Source organism: Salmo salar, chromosome ssa11 (assembly GCF_905237065.1).
Source record: "Salmo salar chromosome ssa11, Ssal_v3.1, whole genome shotgun sequence".
Classification (NCBI taxonomy): domain Eukaryota; kingdom Metazoa; phylum Chordata; class Actinopteri; order Salmoniformes; family Salmonidae; genus Salmo; species Salmo salar.
Genome location: NC_059452.1, coordinates 36,686,852 through 36,711,593, shown reverse-complemented (window position 1 = coordinate 36,711,593; position 24,742 = coordinate 36,686,852). Strand labels below are relative to the sequence as shown.

General features: G+C 44.4%; 1 protein-coding gene across 8 annotated transcripts in view; it reads left to right on the top strand.

The window, feature by feature from the left end:
* The window catches only part of LOC106562648 (aryl-hydrocarbon receptor nuclear translocator 2), a 115,568-nt gene extending 91,156 nt beyond the window's left edge, over positions 1–24,412 (top strand). For all 8 annotated transcript variants that reach the window (XM_045689459.1, XM_045689465.1, XM_045689463.1 and 5 more), the window contains 6 exons: positions 2,385–2,508; positions 3,346–3,448; positions 3,772–3,910; positions 9,329–9,479; positions 18,990–19,135; positions 21,961–24,412. In XM_045689459.1, coding sequence (XP_045545415.1) covers positions 2,385–2,508; positions 3,346–3,448; positions 3,772–3,910; positions 9,329–9,479; positions 18,990–19,135; positions 21,961–22,059 — 762 coding nt within the window. In that variant the 3' untranslated portion in view covers positions 22,060–24,412. The remainder of the gene's footprint in view (positions 1–2,384; positions 2,509–3,345; positions 3,449–3,771; positions 3,911–9,328; positions 9,480–18,989; positions 19,136–21,960) is intronic.
* The last annotated feature ends 330 nt before the right edge of the window (positions 24,413–24,742 follow it).

Here is a 24,742-nt window from a genome sequence, read left to right as displayed (position 1 = left end):
ATAGACCAATAAGAAAGCGTTCCAAACCTCTCTGCCAATAACAGCTAGTTTTCAGTTTTCCCCTCACAGAAATTGCTCTTTGCTAAGAAGCTATTTTTGTTTCTTTATGACCATTTTAATTGAAAACAATTATAGTTAGGTAATTAATTGTTACCCAGAAATGATTTAATATTGAGATAAAAAAAATGGCTGCATTGGACATTTAAGAGGGCTCAACTGTATAACAGCCTTGGGGTCAATTCCATTTTAATTCAGTCAATTCAGGAAGTAAACAGAAATGTAATTTGTCCTTAATGCTTGTCTGAGGGAAAAAACATTGAAATTGGAATTTCAGTTTAGCTCCTGAACTGACTAAATTCAAATGGAATTGATCCCAATCCTGCTGTATAAATACACTTTCTAGGGTTTCATTAAGTGAAGAGGTCCTTCTCTCCTCTCTTTCTAGCTGTTGACTGTACATCAGTTTCTAGAGTTTCATTAAGTGAAGAGGTTCTTCTCTCCTCTCTTTCCTTTAGCTGTTGACTGTACATCAGTTTCTAGAGTTTCATTAAGTGAAGAGGTCCTTCTCTCCTCTCTTTCCTCTAGCTGTTGACTGTACATCAGTTTCTAGAGTTTCATTAAGTGAAGAGGTCCTTCTCTCCTCTCTTTCCTCTAGCTGTTGACTGTACATCAGTTTCTAGAGTTTCATTAAGTGAAGAGGTCCTTCTCTCCTCTCTTTCCTCTAGCTGTTGACTGTACATCAGTTTCTAGAGTTTCATTAAGTGAAGAGGTTCTTCTCTCCTCTCTTTCCTTTAGCTGTTGACTGTACATCAGTTTCTAGGGTTTCATTAAGTGAAGAGGTCCTTCTCTCCTCTCTTTCTAGCTGTTGACTGTACATCAGTTTCTAGAGTTTCATTAAGTGAAGAGGTCCTTCTCTCCTCTCTTTCTAGCTGTTGACTGTACATCAGTTTCTAGGGTTTCATTAAGTGAAGAGGTCCTTCTCTCCTCTCTTTCTAGCTGTTGACTGTACATCAGTTTCTAGAGTTTCATTAAGTGAAGAGGTTCTTCTCTCCTCTCTTTCTAGCTGTTGACTGTACATCAGTTTCTAGAGTTTCATTAAGTGAAGATGTTCTTCTCTCCTCTCTTTCCTCTAGCTGTTGACTGTACATCAGTTTCTAGAGTTTCATTAAGTGAAGAGGTTCTTCTCTCCTCTCTTTCCTTTAGCTGTTGACTGTACATCAGTTTCTAGAGTTTCATTAAGTGAAGAGGTTCTTCTCTCCTCTCTTTCTAGCTGTTGACTGTACATCAGTTTCTAGGGTTTCATTAAGTGAAGAGGTTCTTCTCTCCTCTCTTTCTAGCTGTTGACTGTACATCAGTTTCTAGAGTTTCATTAAGTGAAGATGTTCTTCTCTCCTCTCTTTCCTCTAGCTGTTGACTGTACATCAGTTTCTAGAGTTTCATTAAGTGAAGAGGTTCTTCTCTCCTCTCTTTCTAGCTGTTGACTGTACATCAGTTTCTAGAGTTTCATTAAGTGAAGAGGTTCTTCTCTCCTCTCTTTCTAGCTGTTGACTGTACATCAGTTTCTAGGGTTTCATTAAGTGAAGAGGTTCTTCTCTCCTCTCTTTCTAGCTGTTGACTGTACATCAGTTTCTAGAGTTTCATTAAGTGAAGAGGTCCTTCCCTCCTCTCTTTCCTTTAGCTGTTGACTGTACATCAGTTTCTAGGGTTTCATTAAGTGAAGATGTTCTTCTCTCCTCTCTTTCCTCTAGCTGTTGACTGTACATCAGTTTCTAGGGTTTCATTAAGTGAAGATGTTCTTCTTTCCTCTAGCTGTTGACTGTACATCAGTTTCTAGAGTTTCATTAAGTGAAGAGGTTCTTCTCTCCTCTCTTTCTAGCTGTTGACTGTACATCAGTTTCTAGAGTTTCATTAAGTGAAGAGGTTCTTCTCTCCTCTCTTTCTAGCTGTTGACTGTACATCAGTTTCTAGAGTTTCATTAAGTGAAGAGGTCCTTCCCTCCTCTCTTTCCTTTAGCTGTTGACTGTACATCAGTTTCTAGAGTTTCATTAAGTGAAGAGGTTCTTCTCTCCTCTCTTTCTAGCTGTTGACTGTACATCAGTTTCTAGAGTTTCATTAAGTGAAGAGGTTCTTCTCTCCTCTCTTTCTAGCTGTTGACTGTACATCAGTTTCTAGAGTTTCATTAAGTGAAGAGGTCCTTCTCTCCTCTCTTTCCTCTAGCTGTTGACTGTACATCAGTTTCTAGAGTTTCATTAAGTGAAGAGGTTCTTCTCTCCTCTCTTTCTAGCTGTTGACTGTACATCAGCAAGGGGGATATACTCACACCCTTGTATAAATAAAGTTAGTATTACTAAATGAAGTTATCCTTCCCTCCTGTCTCCCTCCAGGTGCCCGTTCCCAGTGTGGGAGGAGGGGTTCATGAGGCGGGCAAGAACACTGACAAGACGGACACCATGTTCTCACAGGAGAGAGACCCGCGCTTTGCTGACATGTACTCCGGCATCTCTGGCTGTACGACATCTAGTTATTTTCTCACCTCTACTCGTCTTGGTGTGTGTGTGTGTGTGTGTGTGTGTGTGTGTGTGTGTGTGTGTGTGTGTGTGTGTGTGTGTGTGTGTGTGTGTGTGTTGAAAGGCCCATGGTAGGTGGTTGGTTGTGGTGGTGGTCTTTCATCCAGGGGAGAAATGTAAAACAACCTCCACACAACTCAATCAGAACTGGACTTTCTCGCTCTCTCTCCCTCTCCATTCCTTCCCTCTTTCTATCTCTCCATTCCCTCCCTCCCTCTCTCTGTGTGGTGTATTTTATCTCTCTCTCTCTCTCTCTCTCTCTCTCTCTCCATTCCTTCCCTCTTTCTATCTCTCCATTCCCTCCCTCTCTCTGACTGTGTGGTGTATTTTATCTCTCTCTGCCTCTCTCTGAATGTTTCTGTCTGTCTCTCTCTCCCTCCCTATATCTGTCTGGCTCTCACTCTCTGTCTCTCCCTCCATCTCTCTTTCCCTCTGTCTTTCTCTCTGTATGTCTCTGTCTCCCTGTCTCTGTCTCCCTCTCTCTGTCTCCTTCTGTCTGCCTCTGCCTCTCTCTCTCTGTATGTATCTTTGTCTCTCTCCCCCTCTCCCTCTCTCTGTATGTCTCTCTCTCTCTCTGTCCCTCTCTCTGTCTGTCTCTCTTTCTGTCTCTCTTTCTGTCTGCTTTTCTTTCTCTCTCTCTGTATGTCTCTTTGTCTGTCTTTCCCTCTTTCTAAATATCTTCCTCCGAATGTCTCTCCCTCTGAATGTCTCTCTGAATGTCTGTCTCTCCCTCTATATATCTCTCTCTATAAACGGTGTGTGTATTGTGTGGTTCCAGCTGGTGAGAAGAAGATGATGGTTCCTTCGTCTACGGCGGGAGGTCAGCAGCTCTACTCCCAGAACTCTCCCTTCCAGCCCGGACACTCTGCCAAGAGCTTCAGGTACACCTCTCTGTGTGTCTGTGTGTGTCTGTGTGGGTCTGTGTGGGTCTGTGTGTGCGTGCATGCATGCACATTAGCATGTGTGTTTAAAGTTGAAAGCCATAGGGAAAGACAGGGCCTCAGGTGATGGTTAAACAATTGAGCAGACTAGAGTTGACAGATGTGAACAGTTAAATGTGTTGTTAAAGTATACATTAAATATGACCGTCTGCAGGGGCCCATATAAAGTCTGTCTGTCTGTCTGTCTGTCTGTCTGTCTGTCTGTCTGTCTGTCTGTCTGTCTGTCTGTCTGTCTGTCTGTCTGTCTGTGTTTTTTTACACAGCTCCTCAGTGATCCATGTCCCGGGGGTGAACGATATCCAGCCGTCGGGATCGTCCAATCAGAACCTAGCTCAGATCTCCAGACAGCTCAACCCAGGACAGGTGGCCTGGACTGGCAACAGACCCCCGTTCTCTGGCCAGGTACACACACACACACACACACACACACACACACACACACACACACACACACACACACACACACACACATGACTAGTAACATACCCTACCTTCTCAGGCCAGGTCTCACACACACACAGGACTAGTAACATACCCTACCTTCTCAGGCCAGGTCTCACACTTCTCAGGCCAGGTCTCACACACAGACTAGTAACATACCCTACCTTCTCAGGCCAGGTAAAAAACACAGACCTGAACATGTAGCAGAGATGATTTCTGTTGTGAGTAGAGTCAGACAGAATCCAGAAATCTGAAACTGAATAAATATCTGTAGAATCAATCCAGACGTGGTTCCATTCCAGATCTAATGCGTAGGTGTTTTCTAGTCAGGCAGACGACACACTGATCACACACTGACTCCCATAGCTACTGCTACAGAATGTAGTCATGTCTCCTTTGGTTGACAACAGGAATCCTCTACTGCTAGCCAATAGCATCATTAGCATTTGTAATAAAATGCGTTTCAGTGGTCGCTATGCAGATTCTCTTCTCTCTCTTTCTCCTCGCTTCAGTGAATCTCATCAGCAGAGCCTGATAAGTGTGTGTGTGTGTGTGTGTGTGTGTGTGTGTGTGTGTGTGTGTGTGTGTGTGTGTGTGTGTGTGTGTGTGTGTGTTTTCTCTGATCTGCATATCGGACCACACGACATGCGTGCTAAGGGGAGTGTGTTGAGCATATGGTGTTTAGCAGGCTCATCTGTCTTCTCCTCAACCTACACCAGTAACACACACACACACACGTCTCTCTGCTAGTCTAGTAAAACACACACGTCTCTCTGCTAGTCTAGTAAAACACACACGTCTCTCTGCTGGTCTAGTAAAACACACACGTCTCTCTGCTGGTCTAGTAAAACACACACGTCTCTCTGCTAGTCTAGTACAACACACACGTCTCTCTGCTGGTCTAGTACAACACACACGTCTCTCTGCTAGTCTAGTAAAACACACACGTCTCTCTGCTGGTCTAGTAAAACACACACGTCTCTCTGCTGGTCTAGTAAAACACACACGTCTCTCTGCTGGTCTAGTAAAACACACACGTCTCTCTGCTGGTCTAGTAAAACACACACGTCTCTCTGCTAGTCTAGTAAAACACACACGTCTCTCTGCTGGTCTAGTACAACACACACGTCTCTCTGCTGGTCTAGTAAAACACACACGTCTCTCTGCTGGTCTAGTAAAACACACACGTCTCTCTGCTGGTCTAGTAAAACACACACGTCTCTCTGCTAGTCTAGTACAACACACACGTCTCTCTGCTGGTCTAGTAAAACACACACGTCTCTCTGCTGGTCTAGTACAACACACACGTCTCTCTGCTAGTCTAGTACAACACACACGTCTCTCTGCTGGTCTAGTAAAACACACACGTCTCTCTGCTGGTCTAGTAAAACACACACGTCTCTCTGCTAGTCTAGTAAAACACACACGTCTCTCTGCTGGTCTAGTACAACACACACGTCTCTCTGCTAGTCTAGTAAAACACACACGTCTCTCTGCTGGTCTAGTAAAACACACACGTCTCTCTGCTAGTCTAGTAAAACACACACGTCTCTCTGCTAGTCTAGTACAACACACACGTCTCTCTGCTGGTCTAGTAAAACACACACGTCTCTCTGCTAGTCTAGTAAAACACACACGTCTCTCTGCTGGTCTAGTAAAACACACACGTCTCTCTGCTAGTCTAGTAAAACACACACGTCTCTCTGCTAGTCTAGTAAAACACACACGTCTCTCTGCTAGTCTAGTAAAACACACACGTCTCTCTGCTAGTCTAGTACAACACACACGTCTCTCTGCTAGTCTAGTACAACACACACGTCTCTCTGCTAGTCTAGTAAAACACACACGTCTCTCTGCTAGTCTAGTACAACACACACGTCTCTCTGCTAGTCTAGTACAACACACACGTCTCTCTGCTAGTCTAGTACAACACACACGTCTCTCTGCTAGTCTAGTAAAACACACACGTCTCTCTGCTGGTCTAGTACAACACACACGTCTCTCTGCTAGTCTAGTAAAACACACACGTCTCTCTGCTAGTCTAGTACAACACACACGTCTCTCTGCTAGTCTAGTACAACACACACGTCTCTCTGCTAGTCTAGTACAACACACACGTCTCTCTGCTAGTCTAGTACAACACACACGTCTCTCTGCTGGTCTAGTACAACACACACGTCTCTCTGCTGGTCTAGTACAACACACACGTCTCTCTGCTAGTCTAGTACAACACACACGTCTCTCTGCTGGTCTAGTAAAACACACACGTCTCTCTGCTGGTCTAGTACAACACACACGTCTCTCTGCTAGTCTAGTACAACACACACGTCTCTCTGCTGGTCTAGTAAAACACACACGTCTCTCTGCTGGTCTAGTAAAACACACACGTCTCTCTGCTAGTCTAGTAAAACACACACGTCTCTCTGCTAGTCTAGTAAAACACACACGTCTCTCTGCTAGTCTAGTACAACACACACGTCTCTCTGCTAGTCTAGTAAAACACACACGTCTCTCTGCTGGTCTAGTACAACACACACGTCTCTCTGCTGGTCTAGTACAACACACACGTCTCTGCTAGTCTAGTAAAACACACACGTCTCTCTGCTAGTCTAGTACAACACACACGTCTCTCTGCTAGTCTAGTACAACACACACGTCTCTCTGCTAGTCTAGTAAAACACACACGTCTCTCTGCTGGTCTAGTACAACACACACGTCTCTCTGCTGGTCTAGTACAACACACACGTCTCTCTGCTAGTCTAGTACAACACACACGTCTCTCTGCTAGTCTAGTAAAACACACACGTCTCTCTGCTAGTCTAGTACAACACACACGTCTCTCTGCTAGTCTAGTACAACACACACGTCTCTCTGCTAGTCTAGTAAAACACACACGTCTCTCTGCTAGTCTAGTAAAACACACACGTCTCTCTGCTGGTCTAGTACAACACACACGTCTCTCTGCTGGTCTAGTACAACACACACGTCTCTCTGCTGGTCTAGTAAAACACACACGTCTCTCTGCTGGTCTAGTACAACACACACGTCTCTCTGCTGGTCTAGTAAAACACACACGTCTCTCTGCTAGTCTAGTAAAACACACACGTCTCTCTGCTGGTCTAGTACAACACACACGTCTCTCTGCTAGTCTAGTAAAACACACACGTCTCTCTGCTGGTCTAGTAAAACACACACGTCTCTCTGCTGGTCTAGTACAACACACACGTCTCTCTGCTGGTCTAGTACAACACACACGTCTCTCTGCTAGTCTAGTAAAACACACACGTCTCTCTGCTGGTCTAGTAAAACACACACGTCTCTCTGCTGGTCTAGTACAACACACACGTCTCTCTGCTAGTCTAGTAAAACACACACGTCTCACTGCTGGTCTAGTAAAACACACACGTCTCTCTGCTAGTCTAGTACAACACACACGTCTCTCTGCTGGTCTAGTAAAACACACACGTCTCTCTGCTGGTCTAGTACAACACACACGTCTCTCTGCTAGTCTAGTACAACACACACGTCTCTCTGCTAGTCTAGTACAACACACACGTCTCTCTGCTGGTCTAGTAAAACACACACGTCTCTCTGCTAGTCTAGTAAAACACACACGTCTCTCTGCTGGTCTAGTAAAACACACACGTCTCTCTGCTAGTCTAGTAAAACACACACGTCTCTCTGCTGGTCTAGTACAACACACACGTCTCTCTGCTAGTCTAGTACAACACACACGTCTCTCTGCTAGTCTAGTAAAACACACACGTCTCTCTGCTGGTCTAGTACAACACACACGTCTCTCTGCTAGTCTAGTAAAACACACACGTCTCTCTGCTAGTCTAGTACAACACACACGTCTCTCTGCTAGTCTAGTACAACACACACGTCTCTCTGCTAGTCTAGTACAACACACACGTCTCTCTGCTAGTCTAGTACAACACACACGTCTCTCTGCTGGTCTAGTACAACACACACGTCTCTCTGCTGGTCTAGTACAACACACACGTCTCTCTGCTGGTCTAGTACAACACACACGTCTCTCTGCTAGTCTAGTACAACACACACGTCTCTCTGCTAGTCTAGTACAACACACACGTCTCTCTGCTAGTCTAGTAAAACACACACGTCTCTCTGCTAGTCTAGTACAACACACACGTCTCTCTGCTAGTCTAGTACAACACACACGTCTCTCTGCTAGTCTAGTACAACACACACGTCTCTCTGCTAGTCTAGTAAAACACACACGTCTCTCTGCTGGTCTAGTACAACACACACGTCTCTCTGCTAGTCTAGTAAAACACACACGTCTCTCTGCTAGTCTAGTACAACACACACGTCTCTCTGCTAGTCTAGTACAACACACACGTCTCTCTGCTAGTCTAGTACAACACACACGTCTCTCTGCTAGTCTAGTACAACACACACGTCTCTCTGCTGGTCTAGTACAACACACACGTCTCTCTGCTGGTCTAGTACAACACACACGTCTCTCTGCTGGTCTAGTACAACACACACGTCTCTCTGCTAGTCTAGTACAACACACACGTCTCTCTGCTAGTCTAGTACAACACACACGTCTCTCTGCTAGTCTAGTAAAACACACACGTCTCTCTGCTAGTCTAGTACAACACACACGTCTCTCTGCTAGTCTAGTAAAACACACACGTCTCTCTGCTGGTCTAGTACAACACACACGTCTCTCTGCTAGTCTAGTAAAACACACACGTCTCTCTGCTAGTCTAGTACAACACACACGTCTCTCTGCTAGTCTAGTACAACACACACGTCTCTCTGCTAGTCTAGTAAAACACACACGTCTCTCTGCTGGTCTAGTACAACACACACGTCTCTCTGCTGGTCTAGTACAACACACACGTCTCTCTGCTAGTCTAGTAAAACACACACGTCTCTCTGCTAGTCTAGTACAACACACACGTCTCTCTGCTAGTCTAGTAAAACACACACGTCTCTCTGCTAGTCTAGTACAACACACACGTCTCTCTGCTAGTCTAGTACAACACACACGTCTCTCTGCTAGTCTAGTAAAACACACACGTCTCTCTGCTGGTCTAGTAAAACACACACGTCTCTCTGCTAGTCTAGTACAACACACACGTCTCTCTGCTGGTCTAGTACAACACACACGTCTCTCTGCTGGTCTAGTAAAACACACACGTCTCTCTGCTGATCTAGTACAACACACACGTCTCTCTGCTGGTCTAGTAAAACACACACGTCTCTCTGCTAGTCTAGTAAAACACACACGTCTCTCTGCTAGTCTAGTAAAACACACACACACTAAACTCTTTTCCCTTCTCTCTCTCTCTCTCTCTCTCTGTCTCTGTCTCTCTCTCTCTCTCTCTCTCTCTCTCTATCCAGTCCACTAAGGCCCAGTCCAGTCCATTTGGGATAGGCTCCGGCCACAGTTACCAAGGAGACCCATCTTCCTACAGCCCCCTGTCCTCCCCGGCCACCTCATCGCCCAGCGGCAACGCCTACTCTGGACTGGCCAACCGGAGCACAGCGTTCGGTAAGCACCAGCCAATCACAGCAAAGCATTCCATCAAAAAGATGTTCGTCTCATTCTCTTCCAGGATTTATCCAATCATGTTTTATCAGTGATAACATCAAAGTGTGTGTGTGTGTGTGTGTGTGTGTGTGTGTGTGTGTGTGTGTGTGTGTGTGTGTGTGTGTGTGTGTGTGTGTGTGTGTGTGTGTGTGTGTGTGTGTGTGTGTGTGTGTGTGTGTGTGTGTGTGTGTGTACATACTCCGGAATGCTGGCCTTCTAGGCAGAGTTGCAAAGAAAAAGCCATATCTCAGACTGGCCAATAAAACAAAAAGATTAAGATTGGCAAACGAACACAAACACTGGACAGAGGAACTCTGCCTAGAAGGCCAGCATCCCAAGTCGACTCTTCACTGTTGACGTTGAGACCGGTGTTTTTCAGGTACTATTTAATGAACCTGCCAGTTGAGGACTTGTGAGGCGTCTGTTTCTCAAACTAGACACTCTAATGTACTTGTCCTCTTGCTCAGTTGTGCACCGGGGCCTCCCAATCCTCTTTCTATTCTGGTTAGAGACAGTTTGCACTGTTCTGTGAAGGGAGTCGTACACAGCATTGTACGAGATCTTCAGTTCCTTGGCAATTTCTCACATGGAATAGCCTTAATTTCACAGAACAAGAATAGACTGACGAGTTTCAGAAGAAAGTTAATTGTTTCTGGCCATTTTGAGCCTGTAATCGAACCCACAAATGCTGATGCTCCAGATACTCAACTAGTCTAAAGAAGGCCAGTTTTATTGCCTTCTGTTAGCTGTGCTAACATACTTGCAAAAGGGTTTTCTAATGATCAATTAGCCTTTTAAAATGATAAACTTGGATTAGCTAACACAACGTGACATTGGAACACAGGAGTGATGGTTGCTGATAATGGGCCTCTGTACGCCTATGTGGATATTCCATAAAATAGTCTGCCGTTTCCAGCTACAATAGTCATTTACAACTTTAACAATGTCTACACTGTATTTCAGATCAATTTGATGGTATTTTAATGGACAAAAGCATTAGCTTTTCTTTCAAAAACAAAGACATTTCTAAGTGACCCCAAACTTTTTAAATAATGTTTATATATATATACTGTTTATATTCATACTGTTTATACCCTGCTAGGTTTGCAAAATTCCAGTAATGTTCCGTACATTCCCAAGTTTTCCAGAAATCCTGGTTGGACGATTCCCAGATTTCCTGCTCTTTCCCTCTTGATTCTGGGAACCTTCCAATCGGGATTTCTGGAAACCTTGGGAATTTGGGGAAAGTTACTTAACCAAATCTGGGTCCTAACTTACAAACCTGGGTCCTAACCTACAAACCTGGGTCCTAACCTACAAAACCTGGGTCCTAACCTACAAACCTGGGTCCTAACCTACAAACCTGGGTCCTAACCTACAAACCTGGGTCCTAACCTACAAACCTGGGTCCTAACCTACAAACCTGGGTCCTAACCTACAGGTTTTGGTGCAGACTTTGTTCCTGCCAAGCACTTGCACACCTGACTCTTCTCTGATGAGTTGAACCCAGAGCCTGGGACAGCCTGTATCTTTTGTGATTGGCCATTTGGGATCATGTTGAGGCTTTCACAGTGTTCTCTTGAAAAGCCTGAAAATAGTAGGAATTGGAAATGTCTGTTCTTGTCCTCATAGCCTGTGTCTGTGTGGTAGAGGCTTGGTTGAATATGTGTGTGTGTGTGTGTGTGTGTGTGTGTGTGTGTGTGTGTGTGTGTGTGTGTGTGTGTGGTACATCTGGTAAAAGGCATGTTTTTTCTACTTGTCAGGTGTCGGCCCGTATCATCAAACTGTCTATGCTCTTCTATAGTGACATACCAGCTGTCCTCTTAATTAACATTCTGTCTGACATTCTAACATCCCTGTGGGACAGCAGTGGGTCTTCATTAATGTGACATGTTTCTGTCCTCTTAACATTCTGTCTGACATTCTAACATCCCTGTGGGACAGCAGTGGGTCTTCATTAATGTGACATGTTTCTGTCCTCTTAACATTCTGTCTGACATTCTAACATCCCTGTGGGACAGCAGTGGGTCTTCATTAATGTGACATGTTTCTGTCCTCTTAACATTCTGTCTGACATTCTAACATCCCTGTGGGACAGCATGTTTCTGTCCTCTTAACGCTTCACTGGCTAAATCTGCTTTACGTATATTTAACCCCTGGTCGGGCTCATCCAGCATTTTAAATATAGGACTATGTTATATCGTTTTATAGATACACCTCTCCTGAATCGAACCAGGTTGTCCGATTTCAAAAAGGCTTTACAGCAAAAGCAAAACATTAGATTATGTTAGAGGAGTATATCGTAAAAGTAGCCACATAGCCATTTTCCGACCAACCACATGCATCACAAATAACCCAAAAACAGCTAAATGCAGCACTAGCCTTTGACAATCTTCATCAGATGACACTCCTAGGGCATCATGTTACACAATACATGCATTATTTTGTTCGATAAAGTTCATATTTATATATAAAAACAGCATTTTACATCGGCGCGTGACGTTGACTAACTATTTTCCCTCAAATGCATCCGGTGAAACAGCGCTACAATTTACTAAATTACTATTCGAAAACATTTTTAAAATGTAATATTGTCATTCTAAGATTTATAGATGAATATCTCTTGAAAGCACCTGTAATGCCAGATTTAAAAATAACTTTACTGGGTAATCACACTTTGCGATAAAAGGGGATGCGATACTCAGAAAAATAGGCTACCGTTACAGGTCAGCGCCATCTTGGAACAATCGCATATCAAATCTACTCTTGTATACTATTGTCAATAATCCCTTACCTTTGATTATCTTCATCAGATAGCACTTCCAGGAATCCCAGGTCCACAACAAATGTATTTTCGTTCGAAAAAGTTAATCCTTTACGTCCCAATAGCTTGTTCTTGTTAGCGCGTTCTGAAGGCTGCTCCAAAACTTCCGTCGGCTGCGGGACTCCTCTTTCAATAAAATGCTTTTTAAAAAAAAATGTTTAGGTTCGTTCAAGGAGGGTAGCCAGGGGCGCCCGCGTCATAATGGTGATGGCCCTCCTCATGTGACCACTTTCCACAGCGTCTCATTCAGTCAGTTTTCACAGTAGGAGACTCAAACCACTTTTTAAAGACTGGGGACATCTAGTGGAAGCAATAGGAAGTGCTCAATGAACCATTGTTCACGGTGTGATTTATAGGCAAAGTGATGAAGTTGAGTCTGCAATTCAGAATTCCACTTCCTGTTACGATCGGTCTCGGGGTTTTGACTGCCATATGAATTCTGTTATACTCACAGACACCATTCAAACAGTTTTAGAAACTTTAGGGTGTTTTCTATCCACAAGTATTAATTATATGCATATCCTAGCTTCTGAGTTTGAGTAGGAGGCCGTTTAAAATGGGCACGAATTCTAGGCGACCGTCAAGAGGTTAACATCCACACACACCACGTTTAACACACGCGCACACACACACCACGTTTAACACACACACACACACCACATTTAACACACACACCACGTTTAACACACACACACCGTGTTTAACACACACACAGCACGTTTAACACACACACCACGTTTAACACACACACACACAGCCATTACCCCTTTCACCCCATGACTTCAGATGGGGTGAGAGGATCCCAGGCACGCCAAATGAGGTTACCCAAACATGTGTGTACACACACACACACACACACACACACACACACACAGGAATGTGAAAACATTGTGAACATATCCTTTAGGGTGATTTTAGAAGTGAAGTGTTGACAGTACAGTGTACGTCCATGTCTTTTGGGAAATGTTATGTAAAGTGAGATCATGTTTTAGCAATGTACCATCTCCACAAAGGAAACCTGGTAACATACCTAAACCGCTCCATGTGAGCTGTGCACTGACTATCTCTGTTGGACTAGTCATTCATAGGGTAGAGGTTAAAGGTCAAAGCTAAACGTACTATGTGCTGGGGTTGCCTTGCAGTCCAACCAAGCGGAATGGAATCCACACCAGATATTCAGCAGCTACAGGGAGAAAGCAGAGCGGAAAGCGGAATGGAATCCACACCAGATATTCAGCAGCTACAGGGAGAAAGCAGAGTGTTTTTGATGACAGATGTTGCTGTCGTTACATATGAGACATTAAAAATGGAAAAGAACAGACGGCAGCACTTTCATAAACCTCTCCCCCTCAGTCGTCCAGAATCTGTCCAGGATATACTTTACTGTTGGAGCAGAACATCTAGCTTGTGCTTTTAAATAGTGTATTACAATGTATTAGTAGTAGTGGCACATCTCAGGGCATCATGTCTCTCTCTCCTCTCTGTCTCTCTCTCTGTCCCTCTATCCTCTGTCCTCTCTGTCTCTCTCTCCCTATTTCTCTGTCCTCTCTCTTTCTCTCTCCTCCCTCTTTCTCTCTCCTCCCTCTCTCTCTCCTGTCTTTTTGTTAATCTCTCTCAGCTGGGGGGAATGGGTGTCTGGTCTAGCCATGACCATCTGATGAGCTTTTAATGGACAATCATTACACTAATGGACTAGTTCTCTATCCTTCTGTCTCTTTATGTCTCTCTCTCCTCCGGGCTAGTCTTGGGTCTTGGTGCAGAGACAGAGAGACAGAGGTGAGGAGAGATATTAAGAAATAGAAGTTAATTACAGCCGATCTCTTTCTCAGCACTTCTCATTTCCTCTGTCATTGTGTGTTTTGTCATTTCCCTTTATTGTTGCGTTTGTTTACTTTGTCAGTCATTTACCAATTTGTTTCCATTCTATAAACAAACAATCATCCCTCCGCTCACCTGACTAATCGTTCCTCTCCTCCTTTACTTCTGCTCGCGTTCCTCCCTCCCTACCTCATTATTTACGGCAATAAGCTGTCAAGGTTCCGTGTGCTGAGTGTGTTTATGGTCATCTCTCTCAGCAGCAGGATATGACGTACGCTATGGGATATATTGTAGAGCTTATCAATCTGCTTCTGTTTAATGTGGAGAGACCTCTCGCCACACACACACACACACACACACACACACACACACACACACACACACACACACACACACACACACACACATACAGAGAAGTCATAGCTCTGAAATCATCCCCCTACAGGGTGTCATGCAGTGTGTTAGTGCACCAGACAGTATTTGTCTCCCTGTGTGTCTGTCTGTCTGGCTCAGTATGTGTCTGTCTGTAGAGAGGAGAGAGGAAATGAAGTGGAGCGACTGCTGCTGTGTTTCTCACTTGTGAGAGTGTGTGAGGTCATCACAGTGGGACACAGTCAGGCTGCTCCTCAATGCTCTGTGTGTGAGGTCATCACAGTGGGACACAGCCGCTCCTCAATGCTCTGTGTGTGTGAGGTCATCAAAGTGGGACACAGACAAACCGCTCCTCAATGCTCTGTGTGTGTGAGGTCATCAAAGTGGGACACAGCCAGGCTGCTCCTCAATTCTCTGTGTGTGAGATCATCACAGTGGGACACAGCAAGACCTCTCCTCAATGCTCTGTGTGTGAGGTCATCACTGTGGGACACAGCCGCTCCTCAATGCTCTGTGTGTGTGCATGCATCCATAAATGTGTGTGTGGGTGAGCACGTGCGAGTGGCAGTCTGTGCGCGTGCGTGTGTGCATACGTCCATGTAACTGAGATATCTCCCTGTCTTTAATATTCCATCTTGGAGGGACATGTAACTGAGATATCTCCCTGTCTTTAATATTCCAGCTTGGAGGGACATGTCATTTAGATATCTCCCTGTCTTTAATATTCCAGTTTGGAGGGACATGTCATTTAGATATCTCCCTGTCTTTATTATTCCAGCTTGGAGGGACATGTAATTTAGATATCTCCCTGTCTTTAATATTCCAGCTTGGAGGAACATGTAATTTACATGCCCCCAATACATCATACCACATACCTCAGTTTATTACCCAGTATGAGTTCTGCCTGTGGATTATTCCTGATGTGTGGCCCAGATGGCACCCTATTCCCTGTATAGTGCACTTTATAGGGCTCTGGTCAAAAGTAGAGCACTATATACAGTTGAAGTCGGAAGTTTACATACACCTTTGCTAAATACATTTAAACTCAGTTTTTCACAATTGCTGACATTTAATCTTAGTAAAAATTCCCTGTCTTAGGTCAGTTAGGATCACGACTTTATTTTAAGAATGTGAAATGTCAGATGCTCTGTGGAGAGAATTATTTATTTCAGGTTTTATTTCTTTCATCACATTCCCAGTGGGTCAGAAGTTCACAAACACTCAATTAGTATTTGGTAGCATTGCTTTAAAATTGTTTAACTTGGGTCAAACGTTTTGGGTAGCCTTCCACAAACTTCCCATGATAAGTAGTGAATTTTGGCCCATTCCTCCTGACAGAGCTGGTGTAAATGAGTCAGGTTTGTAGGCCTCTTTGCTCACACACGCTTTTTCCGTTCTGCCCACAAATGTTCTATGGGATTGAGGTCAGGGCTTTGTGATGGCCACTCCAATACCTTGACTTTGTTGTCCTTAAGCCATTTTGCCACAACTTTGGATGTATGCTTGGGGTCATTGTCCATTTGGAAGACCCATTTGAGACCAAACTTTAACTTCCTGACTGATGTCTTGAGATGTTGCTTCAATATATCCACATAATTTTCCTCCCTCATGATGCCATCTATTTTGTGAAGTGCACTAGTCCCTCCTGCAGCAAAGCACCCCCACAACATGATGCTGCCACCCTCATGCTTCACAGTTGGAATGGTGTTCTTTGGCTTGCAAGCCTCCCCCTTTTTCCTCCAAACATAACAATGGTCATTATGGCCAAAGAGTTCTATTTTTGTTTGATCAGACCAGAGGACATTTCTCCAAAAAGTACGATCTTTGTCACAATGTGCAGTTGCTAACTGTGGTCCGGCTTTTTTATGGCGGTTTTGGAGCAGTGGCTTCTTCCTTGCTGAGCGGCTTTTCAGGTTATTTTGATATAGGACTCGTTTTACTGTGGATATAGATACTTTTGTACCTGTTTCCTCCAGCATCTTCACAAGGTCCTTTGCTGTTGTTTTGGGATTGATTTGCACTTTTCGCACCAAAGTACGTTCATCTCTATCAGAAGCTTCTAAAGCCATGACATCATTTTCTGGAATTTTCCAAGCTGTTTAAAGGCACAGTCAATTTAGCGTATGTAAACTTCTGACTCACTGGAATTGTGATACAGTAAATTATAAGTGAAATAATCTGTCTGTAAACAATTATTGGAAAAATGACTTGTGTCATGCACAAAGTATATGTCCTAACCGACTTGCCAAAACTATAGTTTGTTAACAAGAAATGTATGGAGTGGTTGAAAAACGAGTTTTAATGACTTGTCACAAAATAAGTCGTACTCATCGTTGAAAATGTCATACAGGAGAGAGAAGGACCAAGGCGCAGCGGAAGTGTGGACACTCATTCTTTTAATTGGTAAATTAAAAAAAGCATCCACAGGGAAAACAAAACAATGAACGGTACTTTACAACAGTTCTGCAGGCTATGAAACGCAGTGCAAAAACAATTCCCCACAACCCCAAAGACAAACACACACACACCTATATAGGACTTCCAATCAAAGGCAACTATACACACCTGCCTTCAATTGGAAGTCCCAATCATCAACCCAACATTTAACAAACACAAACCCCCTGCCACATCCTGACCAAGACTAAGCAAAACGCCCTCTGCTGGTCAGGACGTGACATGACTCCAACCTAAGTGTATGTAAACTGCTGACTGTAGGTACTAGGGTCCCAGTAGGGAGGCCCAGCTAGGTCTGTGTCTTTGTGCAGTGGTTTGACCGGTGACTGTAGGTACTAGGGTCCCAGTAGGGAGGCCCAGATAGGTCTGTGTCTTTGTGCAGTGGTTTGACCGGTGACTGTAGGTACTAGGGTCCCAGTAGGGAGGCCCAGCTAGGTCTGTGTCTTTGTGCAGTGGTTTGACCGGTGACTGTAGGTACTAGGGTCCCAGTAGGGAGGCCCAGCTAGGTCTGTGTCTTTGTGCAGTGGTTTGACCGGTGACTGTAGGTACTAGGGTCCCAGTAGGGAGGCCCAGCTAGGTCTGTGTCTTTGTGCAGTGGTTTGACTGGTGACTGTGGGTACTAGGGTCCCAGTAGGGAGGCCCAGCTAGGTCTGTGTCTTTGTGCAGTGGTTTGACCGGTGACTGGTGTTGTATCACTTCATGGTGATTCTACAGTCACAGTATTGTTGGTTAGGAACACCTAGGTGAAATATCAGACACCTTGGGTACACTCAGCAAATCAATACATTTATGAGTAGGATCTCTTCCTCGTTACAATGGCTCTGACATATTAGTGGTACAGAAACACACACACACCCCAAACACTGATTTATATTTGATAAATGACATGTCTCTCTAGGAAGCCAACAGCGCGTGGCTCTCCCCCTCTGCTCCTCTCAGATAAGGATTTATTGACTAGTCAGGTCAAGACTGCAAAGCTGTTTATGACGTCAGCAAGATAAAACATTGGTTTTACAGCCTTACTAACTAGTGCATAACTTTCCCCTGTCGTGGTATGTAGGTGTTTTATGGGATAGGGAGGTGTGTGTGTGTGTGTGTGTGTGTGTGTGTGTGTGTGTGTGTGTGTGTGTGTGTGTGTGTGTGTGTGTGTGTGTGTGTGTGTGTGTGTGTGTGTGTGTGTGTGTGTGTGTAAAGTACATGTCTACATACATGAATGCAGACCTGCATGTTGGTGCTGGCATCCAGCTCTCCAGAAACATTCCTAACAGCATCTCTAACCTCTCCCCTGAGGGAGATATGCATTATTCCCTACATAGTGCACTACTTTTGATCAGGGCTGTCTATATATAGCACTATATAGGGGACGCATTTGGCATGTAGACATGTATTAGTGTTGGGCCTGTAGGAAACAGAGAACATTGATGACTATATCCTATCTGAACACCAAGGGTGGTGAAGGGTCACCTCACACTAACGCAATGTGTTGCTCACTGTGTCTCTCCTCCCTCTCTGTCCCCCTCTCACTCCTCCTCCCTCTCACTCCTCCTCTCCCTTCTCCTCCTCCCTCTCGCTCCTCCTCCCTCTCACTCCTGCTCTCCCTTCTCCTCCTCCCCCTCCCTCTCCCTCCCCCTCTCACTCCTCCTCCCTCTCACTCCTCCTCTCCCTTCTCCTCCTCCCTCTCACTCCTCCTCCCTCTCACTCCTCCTCTCCCTTCTCCTCCTCCCTCTCGCTCCTCCTCCCTCTCACTCCTCCTCTCCCTCCTCTCCCTTCTCCCCCTCCCTCTCCCTCTCACTCCTCCTCCCTCTCACTCCTCCTCTCCCTTCTCCTCCTCCCCCTCCCTCTCCCTCCTCCTCCTCCCCCTCCCTCTTCCCCCCCTCCTCCCTCTCACCCCCCCTCCCCCTCCTCCTCCTCCCTCTCCCTCTTCCCCCCCTCCTCCCTCTCCCTTCTCTTCCCCCCCTCCTCCCTCTCTCCCCTCCTCCCTCTCTCTCTCTCTCTCTCTCTAGATGTGTCAGGAGAGGGCAGTCAGAGTGGGGGTCAGTTCCAGGGTCGGCCCAGTGAGGTCTGGTCCCAGTGGCAGAACCAGCACCACGGCCAGCAGGGAGGAGAGCCACACTCTCACCCCAACCCCTCCCAGACTGAAGTGTTCCAGGTAATACAGAGACACGCCCTAACCCCTCCCAGACAGCGGTGTTCCAGGTACAGAGACACACCCTAACCCCTCCCAGACAGAGGTGTTCCAGGTGTCAGAGACACACCCTAACCCCTCCCAGACAGCAGTGTTCCAGTTAAGAGACACACCCTAACCCCTCCCAGACAGAGGTGTTCCAGGTAACAGAGACACACCCTAACCCCTCCCAGACAGAGGTGTTCCAGTTAACCTCTATGGGCTAGGTGGGACGCAGGCGTCCCCCCCGTGGTGCACTCCATCAACAGCAGGTGCATTTCAAGAGCGGCAAATTTGAATCCAAATAAATGTCAAAATTCAAATTTTTCAAACATACAACTATTTTACACCCTTTGAAAGATAAACATCTCCTTAATCTAACCACGTTTTACGATTTCAAAAAGGTTTTACGGCGAAAGCATAAATTTAGAGTATGTTAGGACAGTACATTTACAAGAGTTGTGTGTAATGTTTTGTCAATTCAAAGACAGGGTCACCAAAACCATAAAACCAGCTAAAATGATGCTCTAACCTTTTACAATCTCCATCAGATGACACTCCTAGGACATTATGTTAGACAATGCATGCATTTTTAGTTCTATCAAGTTCATATTTATATCCAAAAACAGCGTTTTACTATGGCATTGATGTTGAGGAAATCGTTTCCCTCCAATAACCGGCAGTCAAGTCAGCATCACAAATTAAATAATTAAAATTAGAAAACATTGGTAAAATATTATATTGTCATTTAAAGAATTATAGATTTACATCTCTTGAACGCAATCAACTTGCCAGATTTAAAAATAACCTTACTGGGAAATCACACTTTGCAATAATCTGAGCACTGCGCCCAGAAAAATACGCGTTGCGATACAGACTAGTCGTCATGTTGGGGAGATCTAAAATCGAAAATACTATGTAAATAATCCATTACCTTTGATTCTCTTCATCAGATGTCACTTCCAGGTATCACAGGTCCATAACGAATGTAGTTTTGTTCAAAAAAGCTCATCATTTATGTCCAAAAATCTCTGTCTTGTTAGCACATGATCTAAGCCCGCCGGACTTCACTTCATGAACGAGGGGGAAAAATATATTTACGTTCGTTCAAACATGTCAAACGTTGTATAGCATAAATCATTAGGGCCTTTTTTAACCAGAACATGAATAATATTCAAGGTGGACGAATGCATACTCTTTTATAACGTATTGGAACGAGGGTACCCAACATGAACTCACGCGCCAGGTGTCTAATGGGCCATCATCGTTCCATGGCTCTTGTTCGGTCAGATCTCCCTCCAGAAGACTCAAAACACTTTGTAAAGGCTGGTGACATCTAGTGGAAGCAATAGGAAGTGCCAAAATATTCCTCAGCCCCTGTGTTTTTCAATGGCATAGGTTTAAAGGTAATACAACACATCAGGTATCCACTTCCTGTCAGAAAATGTCTCAGGGTTTTGCCTGCCAAATGAGTTCTGTTATACTCACAGACACCATTCAAACAGTTTTAGAAACTTTAGAGTGTTTTCTATCCATATATAATAAGTATATGCATATTCTAGTTACTGGGTAGGATTAGTAACCAGATTAAATCGGGTACATTTTTTTTATCCAGCCGTGCAAATACTGCCCCCTAGCCCTAACAGGTTAAGAGACACACCCTAACCCCTCCCAGACAGCAGTGTTCCACGTAACAGAGACACACCCTAACCCCTCCCAGACAGAGGTGTTCCAGTTAAGAGACACACCCTAACCCCTCCCAGACAGCAGTGTTCCAGTTAAGAGACGCACCCTAACCCCTCCCAGACAGAGGTGTTCCAGGTAACAGAGACACACCCTAACCCCTCCCAGACAGAGGTGTTCCAGTTAAGAGAAACACCCTAACCCCTCCCAGACAGCAGTGTTCCATTTAAGAGACGCACCCTAACCCCTCCCAGACAGAGGTGTTCCAGGTAACAGAGACACACCCTAACCCCTCCCAGACAGAGGTGTTCCAGTTAAGAGACACACCCTAACCCCTCCCAGACAGCAGTGTTCCAGTTAAGAGACACACCCTAACCCCTCCCAGACAGCAGTGTTCCAGGTGTCAGAGACACACCCTAACCCCTCCCAGACAGCAGTGTTCCAGTTATGAGACACACCCTAACCCCTCCCAGACAGCAGTGTTCCAGGTGTCAGAGACACACCCTAACCCCTCCCAAACAGAGGTGTTCCAGTTAAGAGACACACCCTAACCCCTCCCAGACAGAGGTGTTCCAGTTAAGAGACACACCCTAACCCCTCCCAGACAGCAGTGTTCCAGGTAACAGAGACACACCCCAACCCCTCCCAGACAGAGGTGTTCCAGGTAACAGAGACACACCCTAACCCCTCCCAGACAGGGGTGTTCCAGTTAAGAGACACACCCTAACCCCTCCCAGACAGCAGTGTTCCAGTTAAGAGACACACCCTAACCCCTCCCAGACAGCAGTGTTCCAGGTAACAGAGACACACCCTAACCCCTCCAGACAGCAGTGTTCCAGGTAACAGAGACACACCCTAACCCCTCCCAGACAGCAGTGTTCCAGGTAGCACAGAGAGACACTAACTCTTCCAGGTATCATGCACACCAATCCCAAGCTCCAATATCAGTAATCCATGTGTATGGGAGGCAGGAAGAGAGGCCACCTTGGACACACTGGGCTTCAATGGCTTATTTCCTCTCCTTCCCTGGCCTGAGCCCAGTGTACACAGTGCTGTCTGATATGGCTCCACATGAAAGTCTGTGTCCCTGACCTTTCCTCTCTCCCTCCCCGTCTGTCTCTCTGTAGGACATGTTGCCGATGGCAGGAGACCCAACACAAGGAACAGCCAACTACAACATTGAAGACTTTGCTGATCTGGGCATGTTCCCTCCCTTCTCCGAGTAGAACCCTTTAACGTTCTATCAATGGAACACTGCTCTGTTCTTCCACCAGAACCCTCTGATAGTGGAAAAGGAATAGAACACAATGTGCATCCGTTCCTTCATGGCTACCCAACCCCACACACACAGTTTATCACACACTAGCAGTAGAGCACAGTGAATGTCCAGATGCACCCTCTCATAAACACACACACACTCTGACACATACCTCTTTCCTTTACAAGAAGAGAGTTTGTTCTATAGAAGACTGGTACATTGCTAGTGGTGTACTGACCTTTTCCTTTGTAATAATGTCTTCATTCACTTAAATGATGCCTGTTCTTTTAACAAAGGCTTGTGAATTTAAAGGTGCAATCTGTAACTTTAATTTCCCCTAGTGGCATCTTGAAGTACTACAAAATATGCCAAGAAGCAGTAAAAAAATACAAAGCCTAGAAAATTAACCAATGCAGACTCCCCCCTTCCGTTTGCAAACAATTGCAGAGGCAGGCAGCACTTTTGGGGGGGAAACGAAAATTACAGATTGCACCTTTTAAGCTGCCAATATCCACTTTGCACTCCATTTGAAGTCTATTCTGCCAAACTGCTCCAGGCCAAGAGACACTCACCACGCTGATCAATGTTGGTACCATCGATACATATTATCATACAGTATGTCACTGCTGCTCCTCCCTCAGTATTACATTAAGCTTTATGACGTAAATTATACCTATATGTAGTGATGTTCATAACGCCTAGCTAAAACCTACGGAAGTCTAGAAGGATTCTGTGTAGATAAAAATAAAGATTTCACTCACCTGCAGAAGTCGCTAAGCTACAATGCTTAAGTGCACTTCATCGAAGCTAACCGCTAAAACTCACCAGCTTGCTAAAAAGGGAAAAAGCGCCATATCGCCAAAGCAACGCAGTTCAGTATATATACTAGTTTAGTGTATCCTTGTGGCTCTCGCTGCTCTACTTTATAACTTTATTATATTCTCTTTTCTGATTATTAACAGAGACTGAATACTACTTTATAGCGAGGGAACTTTTACATGATAGATTGTGTACTGTGTTTCTGGTTAATGACTGATGGGACAGAATGATAGATTGTGTACTGTGTTTCTGGTTAATGACTGATGGGACAGAATGATAGATTGTGTACTGTGTTTCTGGTTAATGACTGATGGGACAGAATGATAGATTGTGTACCGTGTTTCTGGTTAATGACTGATGGGACAGAATGATAGATTGTGTACCATATCTCTGGTTAATGACTGATGGGACAGAATGATAGATTGTGCACCATATCTCTGGTTAATGACTGATGGGACAGAATGATAGATTGTGTACTGTGTTTCTGGTTAATGACTGATGGGACAGAATGATAGATTGTGTACCATGTTTCTGGTTAATGACTGATGGGACAGAATGATAGATTGTGCACCATATCTCTGGTTAATGACTGATGGGACAGAATGATAGATTGTGCACCGTGTTTCTGGTTAATGACTGATGGGACAGAATGATAGATTGTGCACCATATCTCTGGTTAATGACTGATGGGACAGAATGATAGATTGTGTACTGTGTTTCTGGTTAATGACTGATGGGACAGAATGATAGATTGTGTACCATGTTTCTGGTTAATGACTGATGGGACAGAATGATAGATTGTGCACCATATCTCTGGTTAATGACTGATGGGACAGAATGATAGATTGTGTACTGTGTTTCTGGTTAATGACTGATGGGACAGAATGATAGATTGTGTACTGTGTTTCTGGTTAATGACTGATGGGACAGAATGATAGATTGTGTACCATATCTCTGGTTAATGACTGATGGGACAGAATGATAGATTGTGTACCATATCTCTGGTTAATGACTGATGGGACAGAATGATAGATTGTGTACCATATCTCTGGTTAATGACTGATGGGACAGAATGATAGATTGTGTACCATATCTCTGGTTAATGACTGATGGGACAGAATGATAGATTGTGTACTGTGTCTCTGGTTAATGACTGATGGGACAGAATGATAGATTGTGTACTGTGTCTCTGGTTAATGACTGATGGGACAGAATCTACAACTGGAATCCTTTTGCTAAAAAAAAATCTAAAAATGTATGTTTTTGTAAATAATGTGATTTTTATGTTGACTCGTTACTTTTACACAGTATACGTTGTTTTTTGTGTAGGTTTATATAGGTGTCATCAATGTGTGCAATGTGAGTACATATTTAACTATCGGTATTTAGTTTAGTCTTAATTGTACATGAGTTTAAGGAACCTGTATAAAATTGTGTAAATGTTACCCATTATTTTTGTTTAACACATTTTTGTGCTTGTGAAAATAAATGTTTATTTGTTACGTGGCTTCTAATCAAAGAAGTGTTTCCGGGCAGATTTTTGTGTCACGGAATATAGTGTAGAAATAATAAACACAAAACCATAAAGTGCAAGAAGAACATTGGAGAACACAGGGGAAACGTGGTTTTATTTCTAATTGTTCCAGACAAGTAATAGTGTGCCATTGTTTGAGACCCATCCTTGTCCGGTGTTTTTGTAAAGGAGACAATCTCCAATCTAGTCTAAAGATTAGATTTACCAAGGGATATGTTAGGTCTGTCTCTACTGTAGGTTTCCATTTCTTGTCAAAACATATAGTTGTGAGAAGACGTGTGTGTTTATCACTCATTCT